This window comes from Lucilia cuprina, chromosome 4 (assembly GCF_022045245.1).
Source record: "Lucilia cuprina isolate Lc7/37 chromosome 4, ASM2204524v1, whole genome shotgun sequence".
Taxonomy (NCBI): Eukaryota; Metazoa; Arthropoda; class Insecta; order Diptera; family Calliphoridae; genus Lucilia; species Lucilia cuprina.
The window spans coordinates 30,106,472-30,131,309 of NC_060952.1; the positions used below are offsets into that span (position 1 = coordinate 30,106,472).

Consider the following 24,838-nt stretch of genomic DNA (forward strand, 5'->3'; position numbering starts at 1 on the left):
ATTCCAAAAATTTTCTTATATAAATCAAAAAAATTACACAATTAAACTTTCAACACATCCACTGATCTATTTACTGCACTATTTAAACTCGAGTCTACTAAATGCTATTATCTAAAAACTATTATCTAGTTCATTTATTTCTCCTAACTTTTTCTCTGAATAAAAAAAAACTATTAACAAGGAAGTGTTTTTTTGTTTTAGCAAAAGATTGCAACATTTGGTTGTAATTGTAAGTTGAAACTATTTAGGTCTGTTGCAGTTCAAAAAAAAAAAAAAAAAATATATATACATAACTGTAACACCCCCTTCTAAAAGTGAATGTTATTAAAGTTGACCAGTGTTCAGTGTTGTTTTATGAGCCATAATTTTATCTATTTAGTACTTATCATTGTTTTCTTACAAACGTTTTTTCATTAATAATTATTTTTTGTAGTGTTTGATTGTCGATTTTTGTTTTTTGTACAATCATTGGTGCAACATGTTGTTTATTTAAGCAACAACATTTGGTAATTTTTTGTAACTAAACGTTTAGAGTTTTAAATTTATAAAATATAATATTTAGTAATTACACTTAAAGGAATGTTTAAAGAAATGTTGAAGAAGAAATGTTCTTAAATTTATTTGAAATTTACTTTGCAACATAAATATTGCTAAACATAATTTGACACATGTTTATAAACATGTTGCTTTTAAAATGGACTTTTTTAGTTATTTTCTCTTTAAGTGTATTATTGCTTTAAAATAATTTAAATCATAAATAATATCTTTATAAAATATTATTAAAATTTAATGCTGTTTTCCAACAAAAAACCTCGGCAACAATATTTAAATCTTAAACTTGAAGATCAATACAATTTATTTTCATAAATAATAGTTGTTATTGTTAAAGCAATTTCTTAAATGTTTATAAATATCTTTTAAAGATTTTTATTTATTTTTTTTTTTTTGCTTTAAAGGCATGAGTTTGGGAAAGTATATTTCAAGGTTTCCTAAAATGTGTTGTCTTGCATAGTCTTGGCTTAACTTTCAAATGCGGAAGCCTTAAATGGTGGCAGTTTACGTTTTATTATTACGAATTTTATTTGAAAAACTCTTAAGAGTCTGTTGTTGGTGGGTTGGTTGATTTGGCCAAACGGTTCATAGAGGCCAAAAAGTAGTAGTTAATGTTATTAAACAGCGATAGTTTAATAAATAGTTGCTTTACTAAAGGGTTGAACTTGAGGTTAAAGTGATGATTGTTAAATGATTTTCCATAAAATTTATTATTAAAACACTTCAAATGTTGCAAAATGATTAATGAAGTTTTTATAAAGTAATAAATTTTGCTACGAAAGTATGTTTGATAGTTTTGTTTTAATAAATAAATGAATGATTTGCTGGTTTTTGTCATTTTAAGGAAAGTAAGTTTTTTTTTTTTTGGTTTTTCCACAGTTAAAAGCAAAGTTTGGTTATTTTTTTTGTTTAATTTCTTTATTTTTTATATAAAATTTATCTTGTTTTTTAATTTATAATTTTAGTTAATGATCGTATTTGCCATCTGCACTTCTTTAGTTTTGGTAGCTGGTCAAAATTTCTTATTCGGCACCTTGCCCAACCGACAAATCAATTTCAATACTTTGGATTTCCCACAACCCACACAAGTGAGAGATCCTAGACAAAATAGAGGTAAGTAGTGAAAGCTTTTAGTTAAAGCTTCTTAAGCAATTTTAAAAATTTCTAATGAAAACTTTAAATTTGAATTTTTTCAAAAGCTTTTTAGTTACAGCTTCTTAAAAAATTTAAATTTTTAATGAAAAATTTAAAAAGATTTGTTAAAAAACTTTGATTTTTTTCGGAAAACTTTAAAAAAGTTTATTAAGACAAACTTTGTAATTTGCTTTAGAAAACTTTGAAAGATTCTTTATTCTTTAGAAAACTTTGATAAGTATCCTAAGAAAGCTTTGACGAGAAAAATGAAAACTTTGATGAGTTTCTTAGAAAAAATTTGATGTTTCTTATGAAAACTTTGATCAGATTCTTTAGAAAACTTAAGTTTCTTAGCAAAACTTTCATAAATTTCTTACAAAAACTTTCATAAGTTTCTTAAGAAAACTTTGATAAGTTTTTTTTAAAAAACTTTGAGAAGTTTCTTTGAAAACTTTTTTTGAAGTTTTTCTTTTTTAGAAAACTTTAAAAAGTTTTTCTAGAAAACTTTAAAACGTTTCTTTAAAAAAACGAAAATTTTTAGCAGTTTCTTTAGAGAGCTTTAATAAGATTCATTGAAAATTATGAGAAGTTTTTTTACAAAACTCAAAAAAGTTTCTTCAAGAAACTTTGAAAAGTTTCCTTAAGGAACTCTGAATGTTATCTTTAGAAAGTTTAAAAAAATTTCTCTGAAAAAGTTACTTTACAAAATCTTGAAAATTTTTTTTGGAAAACTATGAAAATATCTTATGAAAATTTTCTTTTGAAAACTTAAAAAAACTTTATTTTGAAAACTTTAAAAAGTCTCTTCAGAAAACTATGAGAAGTTTTCATAAAAGCTTTGGAAAATTTCTTTGAAAAAATATGAATATTTTAAAAAAAGTTTGTTTACAAAAATAGAAAGATTATTTTTAGAAAACTTTGAAAAATTCTTCAAAGAACTTTTAATTGTGTCTTTAGAAAGCTTTAAAAAGCTCAAAAACGTTTCTCTAAAAAACATAGAAAAATTTCCTTTGGAAAACAATAGGAAGTTTCTCTAGAAAACTTCTCTATAAAGCTTTAAAAAGTATGCAAAAAAAAACTTAGTAACGTTTTTCTTAAAAAAAACTTTAAATAGTTTCTTTGGAAAACATTGAGAAGTTACTCTAGAAAACTTTAAAAATTAAAAAAACTTTTATAAGTTTCTTTGAAAACTATCAGACATCTTTTTAGAAAACTACGAGAAGTTTCTTAAGAAAACTTTGAAAAGTTTCATTGGGGGTTTTATTTAGAAAAATTTTTCTAGAAAACATTCAACACTTCTCCTCAAAACTTTGAAAAGTTTCTTTTGAAAAACTCTGAGAAGTATCTTTATAAAAATGAGAAGAGTTTCTTCAGGAAACTTTCAACTTTCAAAAGCTTAGAACATGCTCTTTTCCAAAAGCTTAGAAAAAACTTTTCTTAGAAATTTTAGAAACGTATCTTTAGAAAGCTTATAAAAGTTTCTTGTGAAAACTTGTGAAAATTATTTGAAAATATTAACTACTTTTTTACTATTATACTTTATAGGACCCGTTGTCTTCCCCCCATCTCCACCAGACGCAATTGATGAATCCAGTGGTGTGATTGTAGGAGCCTCAGGTTATGGTTTTGTACCACCCCAACAAAGTAATTCTATTAAAAAATTTTAAATTTAAACACATTTCACACAAGATAAAATACAAATTATTTAATAAAATGCACCATGTAGTTAGAAAAAGCACTCATTTTTAAAACAAACAAAAAAACTCCAAAACCAACTCAGTGAATGAAATTTTTTAAAAGCTTTATAATAAAATAGTGCAATTTATATATATAATTATTTAAGAATTTATCATAATTATTATTTGTTAAATATTTTTTTTTTATTTATATATAATTTAATTTGCAATTTTTAATAATATAATAAAATTTTATTTTATATTTAATTAACAGCAGCAGCAAGAGGTTAAAGAAAAATTTATTTACAAATTTATAAAACAACACATAAACAACCGCACTTACAAACACACATATACAAACCTACACACACACACTCAAACAGCATCAATTAAACAACTAAGCAAAAGAGCATCTTAAAATGTAAACGGAAATTGAAACGCCATTTTATTAACCAAGCTAACCACACTTTTATCCTTAATTATAATTTACTTACCAACATTTAGACATCCTATTGTGGAGTTTATAAAGCGCGCCATGTACCATTAAATATTTTAATAATAAAAAATCTTAATATTACACCGGAGTCAAAGTCAACTAACAATTTTATTTATTTATATATATATTCATTTTAAATTATACATTGCAGTTTGTTAAATAATTATGCTTTATATTTAGAATCAAACACCATTTACAAATTAAATTAAAAATATATATTTTCTTTAATTTTTAGAAAAAATTTCCTATTTCTACTTTTAATTTTTTTGTAAATGGTGTTTTGAGTTATTATTTGTTATTGCTACCGCTATTAATTGTTAAAAATTGCTACTGTCTAAACAAAAATTTACATCCCCACACACAACAACTTAACTAATGGTGCAAATAATTATGATCATGACTGACACTATAATCACGTCTTGACGCAAGTTGAGATCATCGTCATCATGATCACCATCGCCAACATTAAACTCAATGGATGGGTACTTGTAGTAAACAAATTAAACTAAACGTGACCAACAATATCAAACTTGCAAAAGTTTATTTATATAACTTCAGAAAACTTTAAAACGTTTCTTTAGAAAACTTTAAAAAGTTTCTTTAGAAAACTTTAAAAACATTCTTTTGAAAACTTTGAGAAATTCTCTTTATAACAAAGATTTTTTAGAAATTTCTTTAGAAAACGTTGAAAAGTTTCTTTACTAAACTTTGAAAAGTTTCTTTAGAAAGTTTTGAAAAGTTTCTTAAGAAAACTTTGAAAATTTCTTAACAAAACTTTGAAAACATTCATAAGAAAGCTTTGAAAAGTTTCTTTATAAAAACTTTAAAAAGTTTTATAAAATTCTTTCAAAGTTTTGTTTGAAGAAATTAACAAACTTTTTTCTTAACAAAACAACATTAATAAGATCGCATTGAAAAGTTTCTTTACCAAACTTTGAAAAGTTTCTTAAGATACTTTATTTACAAAACTTTGAAATGTTTCTTTAGAAAACTTTGATTAGTTTTGTGATTTTTGTGTAGAAAACATTGAAACTTGGAAAAAATTCTATAGAAAACTTAGAAAAGTTTCTTTAGAAAACTTTGAGACGTTTCTTTAGAAAACTTTGACATGTTTGAGAGGATTCTTTAGAAAGCTTTAAAAGGTTTCTTTAACAAAACTTTGAATACAAAATTAATAATGCTTTCAAAAGTTTCTCTAGAGAACTTTGACACCTTTCTCTAGAAATCTTTTCAAAGTTTTATTAGAAAACTTTACAAAGTTTCTTTAGAAAACTTTAGAAAGCTTCTTTAGAAAACTTCAAAAAAAATATTTAGAATACTTTAAGATGTTTCATTTAGAAGCTTTAAAAAATCAACAAAAAAGTTTGAGCTTCTAAAAGCTTTTTTAGAAAATCTAGCGGAGTTTCTTTAGGAACTTTGAAAAAATTAGAAAATATCTTAAGAAAACATTTAAAACATTCATAAGAACGGTTTGAAAATGTTAATTTTTTAAAACTTTGAACTGCTATATAAGTTTCATTCGAAAAGTTTGAAAATTTCTTTACAAAACTTCGAAAACATCATAGAGAAAGCTTTTATAGAAAAAAATTTTTGAAACTTTGAAAACTTTCTATAAAAAACTTTAAGAAGTTTATTTATAATATTCTGACACGTTTGCTTATAACACTTTGTCAAGTTTGTTTAGAAAACTTTGAGAAGCTTGATTAGAAAGCTTTAATAGGTTTATTAAGAAAACTTTAAAAAGTTTCTTTAAAAAGCTTTTTAACAATCTTTAATAATTTCATTTAAAAAACTTTAAAAAAATGTTAAGAAAACTTTGAGAAGCATTTTCAAAAAGCTTACAAAACTTTACACAGTGTTTTTAGAAAACAAGGCAATAACTATTTAGTTGGTCACGTTAAGGTATTTGTTTTAAATTACTTTTTTTGTAGTTAAATTCATTTAATTGCCAGCAAATACTTTGTATCTCTTTTCTTCTACATAAATTATAAAATTTATATAAAAAAATAAAAAAATAAACCTGTTGTAAACGTAACAAATTTGACATTAATTTAGTTTATTAAATTCACTTAGATAAAAGAAAACACTTTTGCTTCATTTAAATATTTAACAAAATAATAACAGAATAGTTAACATTCAAAATAAATCAAAATCTTCATTTTTCTATTTAAAACTTAAAATATTTAATAAACAATTATTTGTAGTATAATTAGTGCACTTGAAGTTTTGGTTAAATAGTTTTTAATAAAATGTATTAAATATTTATGATTTTTTTATATTTTAAACAATTTTTTTTTTTAATTTAAAAAATTTTCAAAAAATTTATTTTTTAATTATTTAAAAACAATTATGATTTTTTTATTTCTTTATTATTTAAAATTTTTATTTTAAATTAATTTTTTTTGTTTATTTTTATTTAATTATTTTTATATTTTTATTTTTCAAAATTTTGTAATTTTTATTTTTTGATTTACTTTTTATTTTAATTTATATTTTATGATTTTGTTATTATAATTAATTTTTAATTTATTTTTTTTAAATAAATTTCAATAAAAATAAATATACACAAAACATTGTTTGATTATATCCCTGTCCCCTGCCTGTTCCCCCGTTTTATGGATTTTTTTTTAACACGAAAGTAGAGCCAAACAAAGACTTGTAAATCTCGAAATCAATAAATTACTGTTTTGTTTCAATTATTTGATCAATATGTTATTTGTCTAAATCTTAACAAGTCTTTCATTTGTTCTGCCTTCAAATCCCTGTTTTGTTTGGTTTTATTCATGCACCTTAAGTTTTAAGTGCTTGTTTTTATTGCAACTAACTCTATTATTTATTGAGTTGCATAAAAATTATTTACATTTTACTATATTTATTACTGTAACTTAATACAAGAACACATTTTGTATATTGCAACAAAAATACAATAAAATATGGGTGAAACTAACAAAAAAAATTAAAAAAAATAAATAATAATAAAGTCTTTATTGGCCAAATGGTTTGGTGGAAACTAAAATGAGTTTGTTTTTTTTTTCTAATATTACACAGAATGCCAAGAAATAATTTACACTTATAATTTAAGAGAAAATGAACACATATTTTTATAAATTTTTTTTTTTATAAATTTTAAGATCGTCTAGAAAATAGGGAAGTTCTACATAATATATATCAATCATTTTTCAAATACACTTTTATACATGTATGTATTATGTACATATATATTAAAAACACACTGAAAATAATCCATGTCTACGAAAAATTTCGTACATTGTATGAAATACTTCGCAGTTTCCAGAATCTTCGTAATATATATGAAATCAGATTGATTAGGTTAATGAGAGTATGAAACTACCATATTCAATTGTCAATATTTGTTTGAATCCGCTCGTTCAATTTTGTAAGATGTGCCCTCAAATCTGTGTATCACCATACAAACTATAGACTTGCCTATTTTGAGGACGCTTCTTCTTCTGCTGTCGCCAGGTCCAACCCATAGGATCGTTGAATAACTACCCACAAATTCAATATCCACCCAAATCTTACATTTGGAATAGATAGATAGATAGATAGATAGATAGATAGATAGATAGATAGATAGATAGATAGATAGATAGATAGATAGATAGATAGATAGATAGATAGATAGATAGATAGATAGATAGATAGATAGATAGATAGATAGATAGATAGATAGATAGATAGATAGATAGATAGATAGATAGATAGATAGATAGATAGATAGATAGATAGATAGATAGATAGATAGATAGATAGATAGATAGATAGATAGATAGATATATAAATAGTTAGTTAGTTAGGTAGTTAGTTAGTTAGTTAGCAGTATAGGGTATTATATTCAATATATTTATTAATTTTATAATGCTATCGCCATAATGACTCTAAAGAAAGTAATTTCTTTTTAGTCCATAAAATTCTTAAGGCCACCACATATTACAGATTTTAAAACTCGGAGAATCAAATTATATAAACAGTTTTAACCTATATATAACTATCTCTTGAATAATACTAAACAATTACTTAATTGTTTAAACCGTACTTTAGCATATAAAAATTATACAAAATTTACTCTACCAATCCTAGTTTTCCATCACAACATAATAAATGAATGATTATCATCCATTGGTAAAGCAAACATAAAACGACAACTTAAACTTCACAAAAACAATTTTTTAAAAACATGAAAAATTAAACAAAAAAATGTAACAAAATACTTGTTGTCCAGTTGTCGAGTGGATTTAGTTGGTACCTACTTAAATTACATTTACATTTTTAACGCTAATCATTACTTATTTATTATGTAGTAAATGTAGAGAAGTATTTTATTTATACTGAGATGTATATTGTATATTTATTTAAATATTTATATATAATTTGCAACAATTTTTTGATAGTAATACGTTTTATTGCCCAACCGAATAAACATGAGAGACAAAAGAAGCCAGTAAGTACTAGGGGGAATAGAAAACTTAAAACAAATGACAAAATCATGTTGATCGATATGCAAAAAATTATTTTTAAAAAAAATGTGACTACATGATGACGAATGAAACATGAACATACAGTCAGACATGGGACAGAACAAGGAGCGAACAAATAAAATAAACAAACGAGACCCATTACAATTTCGACAAAATAACCCACCACCAATAGTAAAACTACAGAAACTAGTGATCATTCACGTAGTTACTCTGATTTAAATGGTTAAACATGGACAAATGAATTGAATCCAAGAAAAAAATATAATCTGGAATAAAATTTTCTCAAAAAAAAAAAAAATAAATAAATAAAATATATTACAGACAATTTCTGATTTGACTCAGTGGGTAAAAATATATTTTGAAGGCATTTTATATTTTTCTCTGTCTAAATAAGTGACCAGATTTTTTTTTGTAAACAATTTGAAAGCACTTGTCGCTTCGTACATGAAAAATAAATGAAATGAAATAAACGTGATCATACAAATTGACAAAAAGCCTTTGGGATATTTAGTTTCCCGGCAGTTGTGAGAGTAGTTAAGGTATCCTTTTTATGTGGAAATATTCACAAATATCTAAATATTTAAAAATATCTAAATATTCTAAATATCTTGTTGATTTGCTTTTGTTTTGCAAGAAAAGAAAGTCAATTGATTACTTAACATATCACTGGTAATCTAAAATGTATACAATTGTTACATTAGTGTGTGTAATTAATTTTGGTTTGTTTATCTTTGTACTGCGAAAAAGTCAGTTTTCTACTTTAAATCACTATTAATTTGGTATGTAGCCAATAGTTACTTTAGTGTCTCTAAGTAGTCTACAGTGTAATCAGTTCAACTTTTTTTAATAATTTAAGATCGAAATAATTTATCACATTTGTGTTTCTTAGAAGTTTTGGATTATTTACATTGTAGTGTCAAAAACAAATATCGATTGGTTATTTTACACATCGCTGGTAGTCTATGATGTAGTCAATTGCCACATTGGTGTTCCTAAGTATTGATCAGTTGAAAATATATTTTTCTTTTACATTCGAAATTATAAGCTTTTACCACCTTAGGGGTGTCCATTACCTCCAGTCTGGCCGAGACTAAAAAATTGGTTACAGTCTACTGCCTGACTTAGTCCTTGCATAGATTGAAAAGTTGCCCGCAGGACTATGTCCTGGCTGGTCAGTTGGTTGAGGTTCCTTCGGGATTCACGTAGTGGCTGTGGTGCTGTTACCGAATCAACAGTGGGCATCCCACCTGTGTGGTGGTAACCGGAAGTGATGATTTTACATCTCGAAAGTTAAGCAACGGGGCAGTAATGGTAAGAGATTAGATAGATCGAGTACTCTATTTAAAAAAATTGCCACATGTGTTTTTCATTGAAGGATTCAGGGGCGATGGTAGGCCGTTGTTCAAATCTACCCAGTCATGCCAGGTACTCACGCAAATCACTCGACATTCATTCATTATCCTTTGAAGTGTCAAGAAGATATGTCGATTGATTACTTTACATAGCATAGGTAAACTATAGTGTAGACTATGTCGTTAGTAGTTTACAGTGTAATTTATTAAAAGTTTATTTTTATAATTTAATCTTGATGTTGTAGTTATTTGTCATTATAGTATGTCCGACTGGTTTTATTCTTTTTTCCCAACAAAGACTTCCTTTTATTACTTTACATAACACTGGTAATCTATGATGTAGGTAATTGTTACTTTAGTGTTCATAATTAGTTTGAGCTGTAATCAGTTTTTATTCGAAATCATAGTCATTTGTCACTTAGGGTTCCTAAGTAGTTTTTGCAGTATTAATTAAGCTTTGTAGTTTGTAAAACATAAGTCGATTGTTTACTTCACACACCGTTGGTAATCTATGATATTAGCCTATTGCCACTTTAGTATCTCTAAGTAGACCAGACTGTAATCTGTTTAAGATTAAGTTTAGTATTGTAAAGATTAACTTAGCTTTATCAATGAAATATTTGCAATGATCAATTCACTTTCATCTTAGTTATTCTGGTAATAAAAATTCACCCAGAGCTGCTGGGTTTTCTACATTAATTTTCAACTTGCCAAAAGATTTGAATAATAAATGAGAAAATTTGTAATATTTGTTACAATTTTGATTTAGTTTTACTTTATTTTTTTTAGTAGTTTGTGTACAAAAACAAAATAAATTGTATTATGAAAATCATTGTATTTAAACTTCTAATGAGCGAAATGTTTGCACTATAGTATTATGGATATTATTAAAAAAGAAATTCAAAAAAAATCATTATAGTTATTTTAGTTGAATTATATAAAAAATATAATAGAAAATATGAAAAAATTATAAGTAATAATAAATTTCCTTACGAGTCAATAATTTGAAATAATTAGTAATGACTAAGCTGGTCAATGCTTAGTTCAATACTTTTGCAATCTAATAACAGATATACTAGGTACACTAAAAGAAAACTTAGCTATATAATAACCTATATATACATTAGTTGACTTATTCATAACAGTTTATTACAACTTGTTTACATACAAAGTGTGTTCAGTACACTTTCGATCAATTATTTACGTGGTAGTTCACTACACGCGATGTAGTGATATAGTATATTACAGTTTTAGATCCAGCCTGTAGCATTAAGAAATCTTAGGATATCATTAAGCTTAGATTCAGATATCTCTCCAAGCTTAGATATGAAGTAGCTGCCAAGGAAACGGTGTCTAAAGTTTCTACGTGAGCACCTGCCTTGACGGCCTTATCTCACGGTGGTTTCATCCAGTGAGTAGACTTGAGAACGGTCTACCATCGCCCCTTTCTTCTTCAATGATGAAGTCAGGTGGCAATTTTTGTACATTGGCTTTGATCGGTCCATGGACAAGTACTTTGCTGGAGTACTCGAGCTATCTAATCTCTGACCATTGGATAGCCTCTGTTGATTCGGCAACAGCACCTTGAGACGTAACCGGTGGACCGAAGTACGATCCATCAATAAGCTGTAGACATTGTTCTTAATCACAGGCACACACTGTGGTAATTCTGATATGAACATATATATCTGGACAAGGAAGGAAAATTCAATGGTATCATATGTATATGATACCTTTCATCCATCATCATTCAACCCAACACACACCTCATTTATTCATTAGGTAAACTTGCGCCCGCCGAACCTCACATTCATCCCGTACCATATACAATTAATACCAACTCATTTTCAACGCTTAGTCCTACAGTCACTCTTCTGTGGGGTATCTGTTGATTTCGGCAACAGCATTGACTATTATCATGCATCAGTCTTTTAACCGCCACATACTCTTCCCGCGAATTTGGATTTAAATCACAGCCATTACGTGGATCCTGATGGAACCTCAACCAACTGATCAGCCAGGAAATAGTCCTGCGGGCAACTGGCCACCCGTAGTACCAGATTATGCGGTGCTCTGGTCTGACCTCTGTCAATCTATGCAAGGACTAAGCCAAGTAGTAAACTGTAACCAATTTTTCAGTCCCGGCCAGACTGGAGGTTTGGCCACCTCTTTATACCCCGGGATTGCAATAACACCAAAGCGGAGGTCTCGCCAAGGTAACATTCCCCCGGGGGGACATTCGGAGAAAATATAAAAGACCGTTTCTTCTTTTTCCCTGTCTTTGCAACTGCGATAGTGTTCATTAAAAGGTACCCCAAGACTATCTGCATGTCTGCCTAGCACTTAGTGTCCTGTTATTAATCTCGATATATCCCGTCTACTTCGGTTTATAAGGAAGTCTCTTTGCGTTTTCCATTGAAAGAGAGCCACAACATCATGGCCTCTTTACATGTGTCTAGGTTATACCAACTATTTTCTTTTGAAAATAGAATCTGAGGATACTACTCTTGACTACTGGAATGGTGTTGGAGATATCAATAGCAGATCCCGTTCCGGCAAGCTCATCTGCCTGTTCATTTCCATAATAGTCTCTATGAGCAGAGACCCAAACAAGGGTAATGTCAGACAGGCGACCCAGCCTTGATAGATCCTTTTTGCATTGCTTAACTAATAGGGAAGTTGTAGTATAAGAATTTAGTGAGAGAAGTGCCGCTTGACTATCGACTTTGTATAGCTGATCTACAACATATTTCTTCTTAGTTGAAGTCCACCATACAAGAGATCTATATGTAAGAATAGGACGTAGTATAGCTGTGTACATCCATTTAACTAAGTTGGGACTAAGTCCCTATTTCATTCCAAACATCTTACAACAGGAATAAGTAGTAGGCAACCGTTGCCTTCTTAATTTGGAGTATAGAATAATTCCTAGATATTTTTGATTATTTGATAAGGGCATTTCGTAGTTTTTTAACCAGTTCTGTCTTACTTGGGTTTACTCCTAGGCCGTCTTGTTCTGTGGCCCAATTATCGAGTAGCACCAAAGCGTTAGACATGATATCACTAATCACGTCCGGGAACATTCCTGATACCAATATTACAACATCGTCGGTGTAAGCAACAACTTCTAACTAAATTTGGCGATATTTCAGAATACTGTTGCATTAATAATGAACAGGGAAACCGAAATATGCAATTGCATGTTTTTTGTGATGCGACGTATGGAATCATGGATAATATATTTACTTAAGACCATTTTAAGAATTTTGGCATTGATTTGTTAGAGCATATTTTACCCATAAAAGCATAATTTAGCATAATATAACTTTTGTAGTATATTTAAACCATATTTTAGAGTTTTTACAAGTTTTTCATATTTGTATATTTAAATAAATATAAAACAATTTTTTCAAAATTTAATCTTAATTTCTTTAAAAAAGTTGTTCATTTTCGTTTGTAAAAATTGAAAAAATACAGACGGACATAGCTAAATCGATTTAGAAAGTGATTCTGAGCCGATTAGTATAACAGGAACTGGAATTAGTGTAGGAACGAAATTTTTGGATATTACAAACATCAGGATGTAGGGTATAAATATATCCTTTCCCCAAAATTAACACGGATCGGCCCATGTTTCAACCTAACTTTCATATAAAGCCTCATTTGGTAGGAGGTGTGTAAAAGGAAATTCACACCTTGTGTATCGGATGAATGAGAAGTCTGATGGATGAAAGCTATATTATGTTAACAAGTGATACCATTGAATTTTCCTTCCTTGTTCAGGTATATTCAGAGAAATCGCTGTTCATATTAGATTTTCAACAGTGTGTTCTCTGTGATTAAGAACAATGTCTTCGGCTTATTTGATGTATTCATATTTCGCTCTACCGTTTCTAGATGATGTTGCCGACTTAACAGAGACCATTCCATCTACATAGCTCAATAATTTATTTGAGCAAATAACCACAATAGAGCGGTGGTGAGATGTCACAGAAGCTCACAAAGTGGTTGAAAAAGACCAACTTGAAATAGGGCCAATATAGGATTCATGTAAATCATAATAACCCCGAGTGTCTTAAAATTGTGTCAGATCCACTATGGTGTCCTTGTAAATATTTAAGCCATTTATGGGCGGAATTTAAATAGTGGGCGTGGTAATTCCCATATGTAAATTAAATGCAAATATTTGAGTATCTGAGAAACTATGGAGCTAGAATGCTTAATGCTTTTGTACGAACAACTGTGACATACTTGTAAATATTTATCAAATAAATTGTCGTTTTATGGGGGCGTGGCATTAAATATAAAAATGTCTATATGTTGTTAACTATTTGAGCAGAATTCTTCAAATGTTGAAGGAACAACTTTTATATGCAGGTAAAAATTTTTGTTATAAATTGTTGACCTGCCATATGAATTCTATATAAAAAAACATATATTTGGGAATTCTATTTCTACTTCTATATTTCTGTATAAGTATCAGGGATGGAAACCATAAATGAAAGATTAAAAAAAAATAAAAAATATTTTTTAATAACTTTATTTACATTTTTAAAGCCTGTAAACATTCCACCTTTGTTTATAAAAAAATCAAACAAATATTTTATATAAATTGGACATGATATTTGTTTTTAGGCTGAAACTTAAGAAATATATTTTCCGATTTACACAAACAAACAGAAATATTTATTTTATTTTAAAATGTATTTTAAATTGTTGAACACACAAAAAATATCTGGAAACTAAAAATAAAAAACACATGTGCATAAATTAATAGTGGGAGTTGAGCTTTCAGTTAAAAAATAAATAAAAATAAAGCCGCAGAAAACATGAATTAACAACATCTTAAAATACTGAATAAAATAACAAAAAAAAAAAAATACTTCTGCACCTTTTTGCTGCTCAGTCAATTGAAATCAAGAAAATGAAATGGTTTGTTGGAAAAGAAAAAAAACAACGAAAATAAAAGTGAATTTAAATTTAGTTACATTTTATGTATAATATTTGTTTATTTCTTTATTTCTTTATTTTATTTTTTTTTAATTTTATTTTGTTTAAAGGTATTTTTAATCTTATACAAGTGCGCTCAGGCTGGCTGCTCATTCAAAAGTTTTTGGTTCATTAATCTCAGGGTTTTTGTTTAGTAAAACTAAGATACATTTGTGTTGTTGTTCATAAGCTTTAAAAACCAACAGCTGAGCTGATGTAAAATTTCAACTAACAAAACATATGTATTTAGAAAAACTTACTTCAAATATTAACAAGAAAAAGGAGTTTGAATATTTGTTAAACTTACTAAACTAAATACTTTTTTCTATCGGCATTTTACCTGAATTTTGTTAAAGATTTTTCAACTATAGGGAATTTTAAGTATGAAGTAATATTTCTTTTTGGTTTTTGTTAAAGGCAAAAAACATTAAAAAAATAATGTAAGTTTACATTGTTTTTTTATTTAACAATTTAATTAAAATTGTAAAGTGTGGTTTTATTAAAATTTATTGTTGTTATTTTTTGTATAAATTTTACTTTGGTTTTGTTTTTAGATGTGTGTGTTTGTTTAATACTTCCTAGTGGTGTTAAGAAAACAAAAGATTTAAGACACAAACTTTGTTTTAATATAAAACTTAAATACTTTCAAATTTTTGTTGAAAAAAAAGTGAGTTATAAATAATTAGGGGTAATTGTAATTACTTTACTTAAAATTCTTTTGAAGCAACAATGACTAACGAAAAATATTTCCATATAAAACGAGAATTTATTTAAAATATTTTGTTTTATGAGAACTGATAGATAGATAGATAGATAGATAGATAGATAGATAGATAGATAGATAGATAGATAGATAGATAGATAGATAGATAGATAGATAGATAGATAGATAGATAGATAGATAGATAGATAGATAGATAGATAGATAGATAGATAGATAGATAGATAGATAGATAGATAGATAGATAGATAGATAGATAGATAGATAGATAGATAGATAGATAGATAGATAGATAGATAGATAGATAGATAGATAGATAGATACACTAGTATACACTAGGCAGTAGATTGATTCACACACTATTAAGTAGACATGTGAGTGGATTGATCAATGATATCATCGGTAATCTGTTTCATACACTGGTCAATAGTCTAGTTTACTAAGTTAAAGTTTTTTGACCATTTATCTTAACTTATAACTTTAAAGGAAACCAGAAAGTGTTAGGGCGTCACCCCTAATAGACGTCTTAGTTTTTGTAAACCAATTCCACATGTTAGTATAAAAAATTCAATTTAAATAAAAAAAATTTTGAACAACTAAATTTTTGATTTTAAACATCTGATTAGAAACGAACATACAAACTTGTCTCATTCAAAACAAACAATATTCCGTCATACATTTAATAGTCATAGCTATTTTAATGTATAAGGACATTAAATAAATCAAATATTTAATGCAGCTCATAAAAGTTTAATTGAAGAAAAAAAAATATAAAAAACCAACTACAAAAAATGTTTAAATAATAAAGTGACAATTGTGCCAAAAAGTATAAAAAAGTACCATAACTAACCTTCCTTCAATGAATTGATTAACTAGAGTTATCTAAACAAAAGTAACGATTTTAACAAATGGTCTCTAGCACGCCCAGATATAAATTGCTATTTATAGGTTTCAAGTTTAAAGGAATGTTTTCCATGATTTAGCTAAAACAATATTTTATTGGATAAACATTGCTACTCTTTTAAATCACTGTGACTGTAATTTCTATGTTTAAATAACAAATTGGAAAATTGCCCACAATTTAAAATTTGAAGACAGACACCTAAGCAACAAATAATAAACTATTGAGTTAAACTTGAAGAGCTGTTTGGTTGTCTGTCTGTATGTCTGTCTGTCTGTCTGTCTGTCTGTCTGTCATACAAACAAGTACCAATAACAAAATATGTATATAAAAAAAGTAATTTGTTTACTACAATTACAATAACAATACAATTGTTTAGCTGTCTATATCCTCACCACCCACTAACAACCTCCATTTAGCGATGTGTCCAGTCATCACATAACCAGCCAGCCAATCGTTTATTTAGTCAATTTAAACAATAACAGTTGACTCTTGTTTTAACTGTCAGACAGACGTCCATGTCAATGTGGCATTCATCAGTTAGATTATGTTACTTCAAAATGTTGCCTCCAACGTGTTTAACCTTCATGAAGTTTTCAAACTTAAAATACACATATAAAATGTCTGGACATAAATCCCTGTAAAAGTAAATAGCAAGTATTTATTTATGGGTGTCTTAAATGGAGGCACTTTTCTGTTGTTGAAATCATTGCTCGACACAATGAGAATATGTCGAATTTAATTAATAATACAAAGCATACATACACTTTGATATATTTTATTTTATTCATATGTATTGATTTTTTAAAATAGTTACTCTCGGTCCCTGTTGTCTGTGGCAACTGATCAATGCTTTACAACATTTTATTTTTGTATTGATTGATGTTTAACATAAAGTGTGACAATTTGTTAACAAATTCAAACTAAACTTATTTCTTTGGCAACATTTTAAAGATAATCGTCGATTTAGTTTCTTAAAATGACTAATCGACTTGAATGTTTTTGAATTTTTACTAACAAGTTTAAATTTGGAATACAAATTAACTAAGTGGAGTACATGACTAATTTTTTTAGGTATTTCAATATTTAATACTGTATTTAAATTTAAGTGCTGTTGGATTGAGAATTTTGCCCTTAAATTTTATTTATTATAAAGTTCTGGTAGTTGGATTCTATTGTCTATAGACGAGACAATATACTAAGTAATATACTAGTAAATCGACTAATCTACAGACTAGACAACAAACTGGACTATACAGTACAGAATAAAGTAGTAAACAGACACTTCCATAGCTAAGTCAATAGATAAGATTATGTATTAGATAGTAGATCAGTTCATATATAGATTTAGTACATCTTTCCATGATCTTTTCATGGTCTAAACAATAGTCTATAAAAATAAACTACTCAACAAACTAGCCAATACATTATAGAGTAGTTCTAGTTTACACAGAGGGAAAAACAAAAATACGCGCCTGGTACTAAATTGACAACAATGAGTTTATAATTTTTCAATAACATCCGATGTCAAAGTATTTACATATGTACAATCCGTTGTCAATTGTATGCTTACAACGTTTGTTAACATTTAGATAACGGACGATATACAATTTAAACTTCGATAACGAATTGTTGCAATTTTGACAAAGTTACGTTGTATATGTTATTGTTATTGAAAAATTAGAAACACTTTGTTGTCAATTTACTAACTAACTAAGTAATATACTATTAAATCGACTAATCTACTGACTATTGTCTTGTCTACAGACTAAAAAACAAACTAGTCTATAGAGTACAGAATAAAGTAGGAACCAGACACTTCCATAGCTAAGTACATAGACAAGATTATGTATTAGATAGTAGATCAGTTCATATATAGATTCGGTAGATCTTTCCATGACTAATCAAAAGATTGGTCTAAATAAGAGTCTATAGAAATAAACTTCTCAACGAACTAGACAATACATTATACATTCTAGTTTACACAGAGGGAAAAACAAATATACACGCCTGCTACTAAATTGACAACAATGAGTTTATAATTTTTTAATAATATCCATTTTTACAACGGATTATACAAATGTATAATCCGTTGTAAATAGCAAGCTTACCACTTTTGTTAACATTTAGACAAAAATTTTTATTTTCATAACGAATTGTTGCAATGTTGTTAACGTTGCGTTGTCAACATTACAAAGTATTTTAGTGTTATTCCTATTGAAAAATTAGAAAAACTTTGGTGTCAATTTGGAACCAGACGTTCTTATTCCCCTATGTATAGACTTTTCCTTGTATTACTGACTACACTACAAATTAGTCAATATACTAGTTAAAAGAATAACCAATAGTTTAATCATCGTAGTTGTCAATATACGGTACACGGACTTTGCACTCGATGGGTTAGTGAAGTGGCTAGTAAGCAAACCTCGTAGAATAGTACAATAGACTAGTTGAAAGACTAGTAGTCAGAAAGCGTATCATAGTTAATATACTAGTCAATAGCAAAGTCAAGGGACTAGCTCATAATCTAGTCAATAGACTTGTCCTTAGACTTGTCAAAAGACTGCTCTTAATACTAGACAAAAGACAAGTCCATCAACAAATTAGTCAATAGATTATACAATATAGTATTTACTATACTAGCGTTTAGATAAGTCATAGGAATAGACTATCAACTAGTCAAGAAATTAGTTCAAAGACTTTATTTGTTAAGGTTTTATAACAATCTAGAAATGACTATCCGTCTGTCTATATCAAATTTTTGAATTATGGTGGACATTAGACCATAATCGACCTACTCCACCATATAAAGTTCCATTCAAAAAATGAGTATAAAGCTCATTTATTTAACTTCCATTACTGTCTTACAAATGGTCCATAATTAACCATATTCCCCATACTTATAAGGTCAACTAAATATAAATATAACTTAATATATATTAGGCTTTGAAGTCCCGCCCACTCGAAAGTAGGCGTGATCCACAACAAACCCAGACGTTAAATCAAAAGAGACTTATTTTATTTTAAAATTATGGGGCTTTTCTGAAATTATTTCCAAAAACGTCTGTTTTGTAAATATACATACTAATCTCTACACCGAGAGAAAAAATCGTTAGAAAAGTACCGAATAGATTGTCAATACTGAGTTACTACGTTTGCTAACATGCGTTGTCTGACAACATAATGTTGTCATACGTATGTCTAAACTTTGACAACGGATGTTATTGAAAAAATATAAACACTTTGGTGTCAATTTGGTATCATGCGTGTAGAATTGGAAAACGTCTTGTTTTCCTCTGTGTACTTTTATATCGTTCATATCCAGTAATTATAATTAAATAGTTGAAACAAAAAATCAACTTTTTGTATTTTAGAGAAATTCGTCTTTTTGTGATTTATGAAAAGTCGATTATTAGACAATTGGACTTTTGAAACAAAAAATCGACTTTTTGTATTTTCGAGAAATCTATTTTTCAACTTTTTGCGATAGACAATTCGACTTTTTTCGTTTTATGAAAAGTTGACTTTTCAAATTTTGACTTTTTCAGACTTTTTTGGACTTTAATTTGCAAACTTGAGTTTTTTCTTACAAGAATGTCATATTAAGATTTTGTTACGAAAAAAATCGATTATTTATTTTGAAGTCCATTTATAGAACCCTATAATAATTAAAAGTTTTTTGAGATATTAAAAGTAATGTGTTACTTGGTAGTGAACCTTTTTCCATCATATTTCTTTATATTTAAAATTTCTTTAAAATTACTTAAATTGTTCACTGTCATTAATTTTATAAAGATATCTATAATGAATAATGAATCATTAAAAAAATGGGGATAGTCATATGACTGTCAAATTTTAGATCCGTTTTAGATCCCATTCGTACTCTTCTAGACAAAATTTTGACAGATCATTTAACTTCTGAGCTCGTTCTATAGTTGAAACGAAAAGTCGACTTTTCGACTTTTTTCATTTAGTTAAAAGTCTTTTGCATTTTATGAAGAGTCGATTTTTTGACTTTTTTCATTTAATTAAAAGTCGACTTTTCGACTATAAGTATTTTATAAATAGTCGACTTTTCGACATTTTTCGACCTTTTCTGACTTTTCGACTTTTGCCGACTTTTCGATATTTTCGACTTTTTCCGACTATTTTTTTACTTTTTTCCAACTATTTCGAATTTTTGACTTTTTTTAAAATTTTCGAATATTTTTGACTTGTTTCTACAATTTTCGAGTTTTCGACTTTTTCCGACTTTTTTCAACTTTTTCCGACTTTTCGATTTTTTTCCACTTTTTGACTATTTTCGACTTCTGTCGACTTTTTTCCGACTATTTTTTGACTTTTTTCGAGTTTTTCCGACTATTTAGAGTTTTTGACTTTTTTACACTTTTTTAAAATTTTCGACTATTTTTGACTTGTTTCTAAAATTTTCGAGTTTTCGCCTTTTCCGACTTTTCGACTTTTTCCGACTATTTTTTTAGTTTTTTCGAGTTTTTCCGATTTTTTCGACTTTTTCTACTTTTTCCGACTTTTCGATTTTTTTCGACTTTTTGACTATTTTCGACATTTTTCCGACTATTTTTTTACTTTTTTCGAGTTTTTCCGACTATTTCGAGTTTTTGACTCTTTTAACACTTTTTTAACATTTTCGACTATTTTTGACTTGTTTCTACAATTTCGAGTTTTCGCCTTTTCCGACTTTTCGACTTTTTCCGACTATTTTTTTAGTTTTTTCGAGTTTTTCCGACTATTTCGAGTTTTTGACTTTTTTTAACACTTTTTTAAAATTTTCGTCTATTTTTGACTTGTTTCTACAATTTTCGGGTTTTCGACTTATTCCGACTTTTCGACTTTTTCCGACTTCTTTAGACTTTTTCCGACTTTTCGACGATAGTTATCGATTTTTTTTTGGAACCAAATAGTCGACTTCGACTTTTCGAATTTTTTCGACAAAAAGTCGATTGTTCGATTATTCGAAAGTCGATTTATAGAACCCTAGTGTGAAGTAGTCGTAAACATTGTAATAACAAAAAGCAAAGTCTGGTTAATTAATTGTCATATTGTCACAGTTGGTCGTGAGCAACGTAGCATGACTGTGTAATCGATTACTCATTCCATGATCTACTTTGTCAGTGTTAATTGTTTGGTTTTGGTTGATGATTTGGTGACATTGTTAATTAATATTTAACAATAAACGCATCAACTTTTACTTTAAAATTAAAAAATAATAATTTCGAAGTATTATTAATTAACTACTTTGGTAGTTGACTTTTTTAACTTGAAGCCTATGTAAGTAAGTGAAACTTTTGTAATTAAACATGTAGGTCATTAGTGATCTAATTATTAATTACTATAAGCATTATAAAGCGCTTACTTAGTGTCAGACCTTCACTGTGTTTATGTTAAAAAAAAGTTTTAAATTGTTATTGTTTACGTGAAGAAGTTATTTAAGAACTCTAGTTAAACTTTAAATATTTCTTAAAATATTCATGAAAATGTATTTTTTTTTTAATTTATGTAAATTAAAATATTGGCATTTAAAGTCCTTCATACTTTATGGTCATAAATATCAACATATTTTAAAACATACTTTACTTCAATGGACTTTTTTCAAAGATCTTTTTTTTTTGCCTTAATCTTACTTATAAGAATCGATTAAAGATAATTTGACCCAAATTCAATGCGAGCATAGACAAAAGATAACTAAATCAATTGCTACTGGTGTACAATATGTGTGTAGAGATCAATATACAGACGATCTTTAGTTTGGATCGATAATAAAACGTTTTAGTAATTGACGATATGTACGTGTATCTTCTTAAGTTTGCTTTGTGCTTAAAATAGAAATTAAATAGATTGCAAAATTTTTATAAGCAAAAACGAATTGTAAATGCCCTGCCCAAGATCATGCAAAAGTTCAAGAAATAACTCATCTTGTATTACAAAAAGTATAAAAGTATCGCCAATAAAAGTGAAAATTTTGTTCCCTTGAAATTATAGTTGATTTTGTATGGAACAGCTGTTCAATGTTTACAAAATTCCATCAAAAAATTTCAAAACAGGGGAATTTTTTCACGACAAAAAAGTTAGTGAACGAAAAAAGTGAAAAGGGAACATATTTCACGTGAAATGTTGATTGGCGATAGAGTTGATAATGTTCTAATATGATCAGTTGCTATATCTGTTACATATTTCTGTTTAGAAATTTTAAATTATGCTACCTATAACATAACAAATTTAATTTTAGCTCAATATGCAAATACTTAAACAATTCTATATGTATTTAAACACATGCAAACACACATACACAAAAGATAGTCTAACCAGAAATTAAAACGAAAAAAACCAGTTAATTTAAAACAATTTGTTTAAATTTACAACTGTAAAAAATACAATGCAACAAGTTGTTTGTTTTCGTTCATCTACTTCAATGCGATCGATCAGACAGACTGTTGTCTGTTGCTAAGTTCTCTGCCATCGACTCTGCTACCTGGCGATGAAGCGCCATTAAATAAACGCTGACGTTATTTACAACCAAATGAAATATTTAACATCTGTTGGAAAGCTAAAACAAAAACAATATTTATAAATAAAATTACTTTATATTTAAGGAATTTAATAGGTATTAAATAAAAACACTAACATAGATACAACTCATTAACTAACACTGCCCTCTCATCTTAATAATTAGTAATAAACCTAAAAAAAACTGTATATTTAAATGTTATGGCTTAGAGAGATATTAATTTAAATATTCATAAACAGTTACGTGTAAATATTTATAAATATTTATTAACTAAAACAGATGCTGTAGTGAATGGTAACGTTTATTTTGAAACTTGTAACAACATGCGACATTTTACATGTATTTTAAAAGTTCAAATAATATGATGTAAAACATAACGTATAAATTAAAAATTACTGCTAAATTAATTTAACCCTTAAAGGCACTGGAGGTTTTTGTGGGGACAAAGATTCGGAATGTTAATGTCATTCAGATATAGTTCAGTTCTAGTTCAGTTTTAGTTCAGTTCTAGTTCAGTTCTAGTTCAGTTCTAGTTCAGTTCTAGTTCAGTTCTAGTTCAGTTCTAGTTCAGTTCTAGTTCAGTTCTAGTTCAGTTCTAGTTCAGTTCTAGTTCAGTTCTAGTTCAGTTCTAGTTCAGTTCTAGTTCAGTTCTAGTTCAGTTCTAGTTCAGTTCTAGTTCAGTTCTAGTTCAGCTCTAGTTCAGCTCTAGTTCTGTTCTAGTTCTGTTCTAGTCCTGTTCTAGTTCTGTTCTAGTTCTGTTCTAGTTATGTTTTAGTTCTGTTCTGATTCAAACTCATAACACTAAAAATCTATTAGCTGTTAATGAGTTAATTTTCGTATTTAATATGCATGAAGATGAAGTAATTATTTAAGTATGCAAATTAATCTGTTATAATACACCTGTTAACTTTATTCATTAGTAATTTGCATTTCCGTAATTACTGGTAACAAATAAGCTTAAATGCCCACTGTAACTAATACAAACAAGCATGCTTAAAAACTGATACTACTAAACCTCTTAGCACTTAATTGTGAAGTGTTTTAAGTCACGTGTTTGCTATAAATGAAAGTAAAAATATTTATTTATATTTTTTATTTACAATTTTACATTTAGGAACATCATATTTTACATCGGCTTATCGATCGAATGGACCCACATCATATGCTGAATTTAACTATTATAATTTTCCGTATTTACAACGATTTACATTTTAGTTTTAAACTGAAATCAACAATATGAACCGCAAAAACAACAAACATCAGCAGTAGCAACAACAATCATAAAGCAAAATAATCGATCAATAGATCGATTCGAAATTCTCATAAAAGCAGCCAAGAAGCCAAACAGCAATCAATGACGGCTGCTTCAGTAGACAGGAGGTATGAGGAGGCAAAACAGGCGACAGTCGCTTAGACTTATTGCAAATGCAAAAACCAGTCATAGTTTTAGTATTTGTGTCTTGTATCGAACAAAAAAGTTATAAAAAAAACAGACAATATTTAGAATTAAAAATATAATAATCATTTATTTAAATTAAATATTATAAAATAAAAAACTTGTGCATAAAATAATTATCTTTATTTTGATTGTAAAATAGTAAATATATGTATATTTTTAATTTCACCTTTAATTGTTTATCTTTAGTGTAATTTATTTCTAATTATATATTTTTTATGAATTTTAGCTTGTAAATTATTGTAAATATTTAATTATTTAGAAATTTTTGTTTAAATCAAACACTTTTAATAAATTATGTTAAAATAGAAATAAAAAGAGAATTTGTATAATTTTATTAAACGTAAGTACTTATAATGAATTTTACATAACTCTAATATACATATGCAATTCCCTAATATACAAAAGTTAGGTGTTGCAAGAGTCCCGACTAGTTCTGTTCTAGTTCTGTTCTAGTTCTGTTCTAGTTCTGTTCTAGTTCTGTTCTAGTTCTGTTCTAGTTCTGTTCTAGTTCTGTTCTAGTTCTGTTCTAGTTC

At 27.6% G+C, this 24,838-nt stretch overlaps 1 protein-coding gene across 1 annotated transcript; it reads left to right on the forward strand.

Annotated features, from left to right (window-relative positions):
* The first annotated feature begins 1,515 nt into the window (after positions 1–1,515).
* On the forward strand, positions 1,516–24,090 carry LOC111688678. Its single transcript, XM_046950390.1, has 3 exons — positions 1,516–1,665; positions 3,232–3,330; positions 23,961–24,090. The coding sequence occupies exons 1-3, from the start codon at positions 1,521–1,523 to the stop codon at positions 24,059–24,061; spliced, it is 345 nt and encodes a 114-aa protein (XP_046806346.1). The 5' UTR covers positions 1,516–1,520; the 3' UTR covers positions 24,062–24,090.
* The last annotated feature ends 748 nt before the right edge of the window (positions 24,091–24,838 follow it).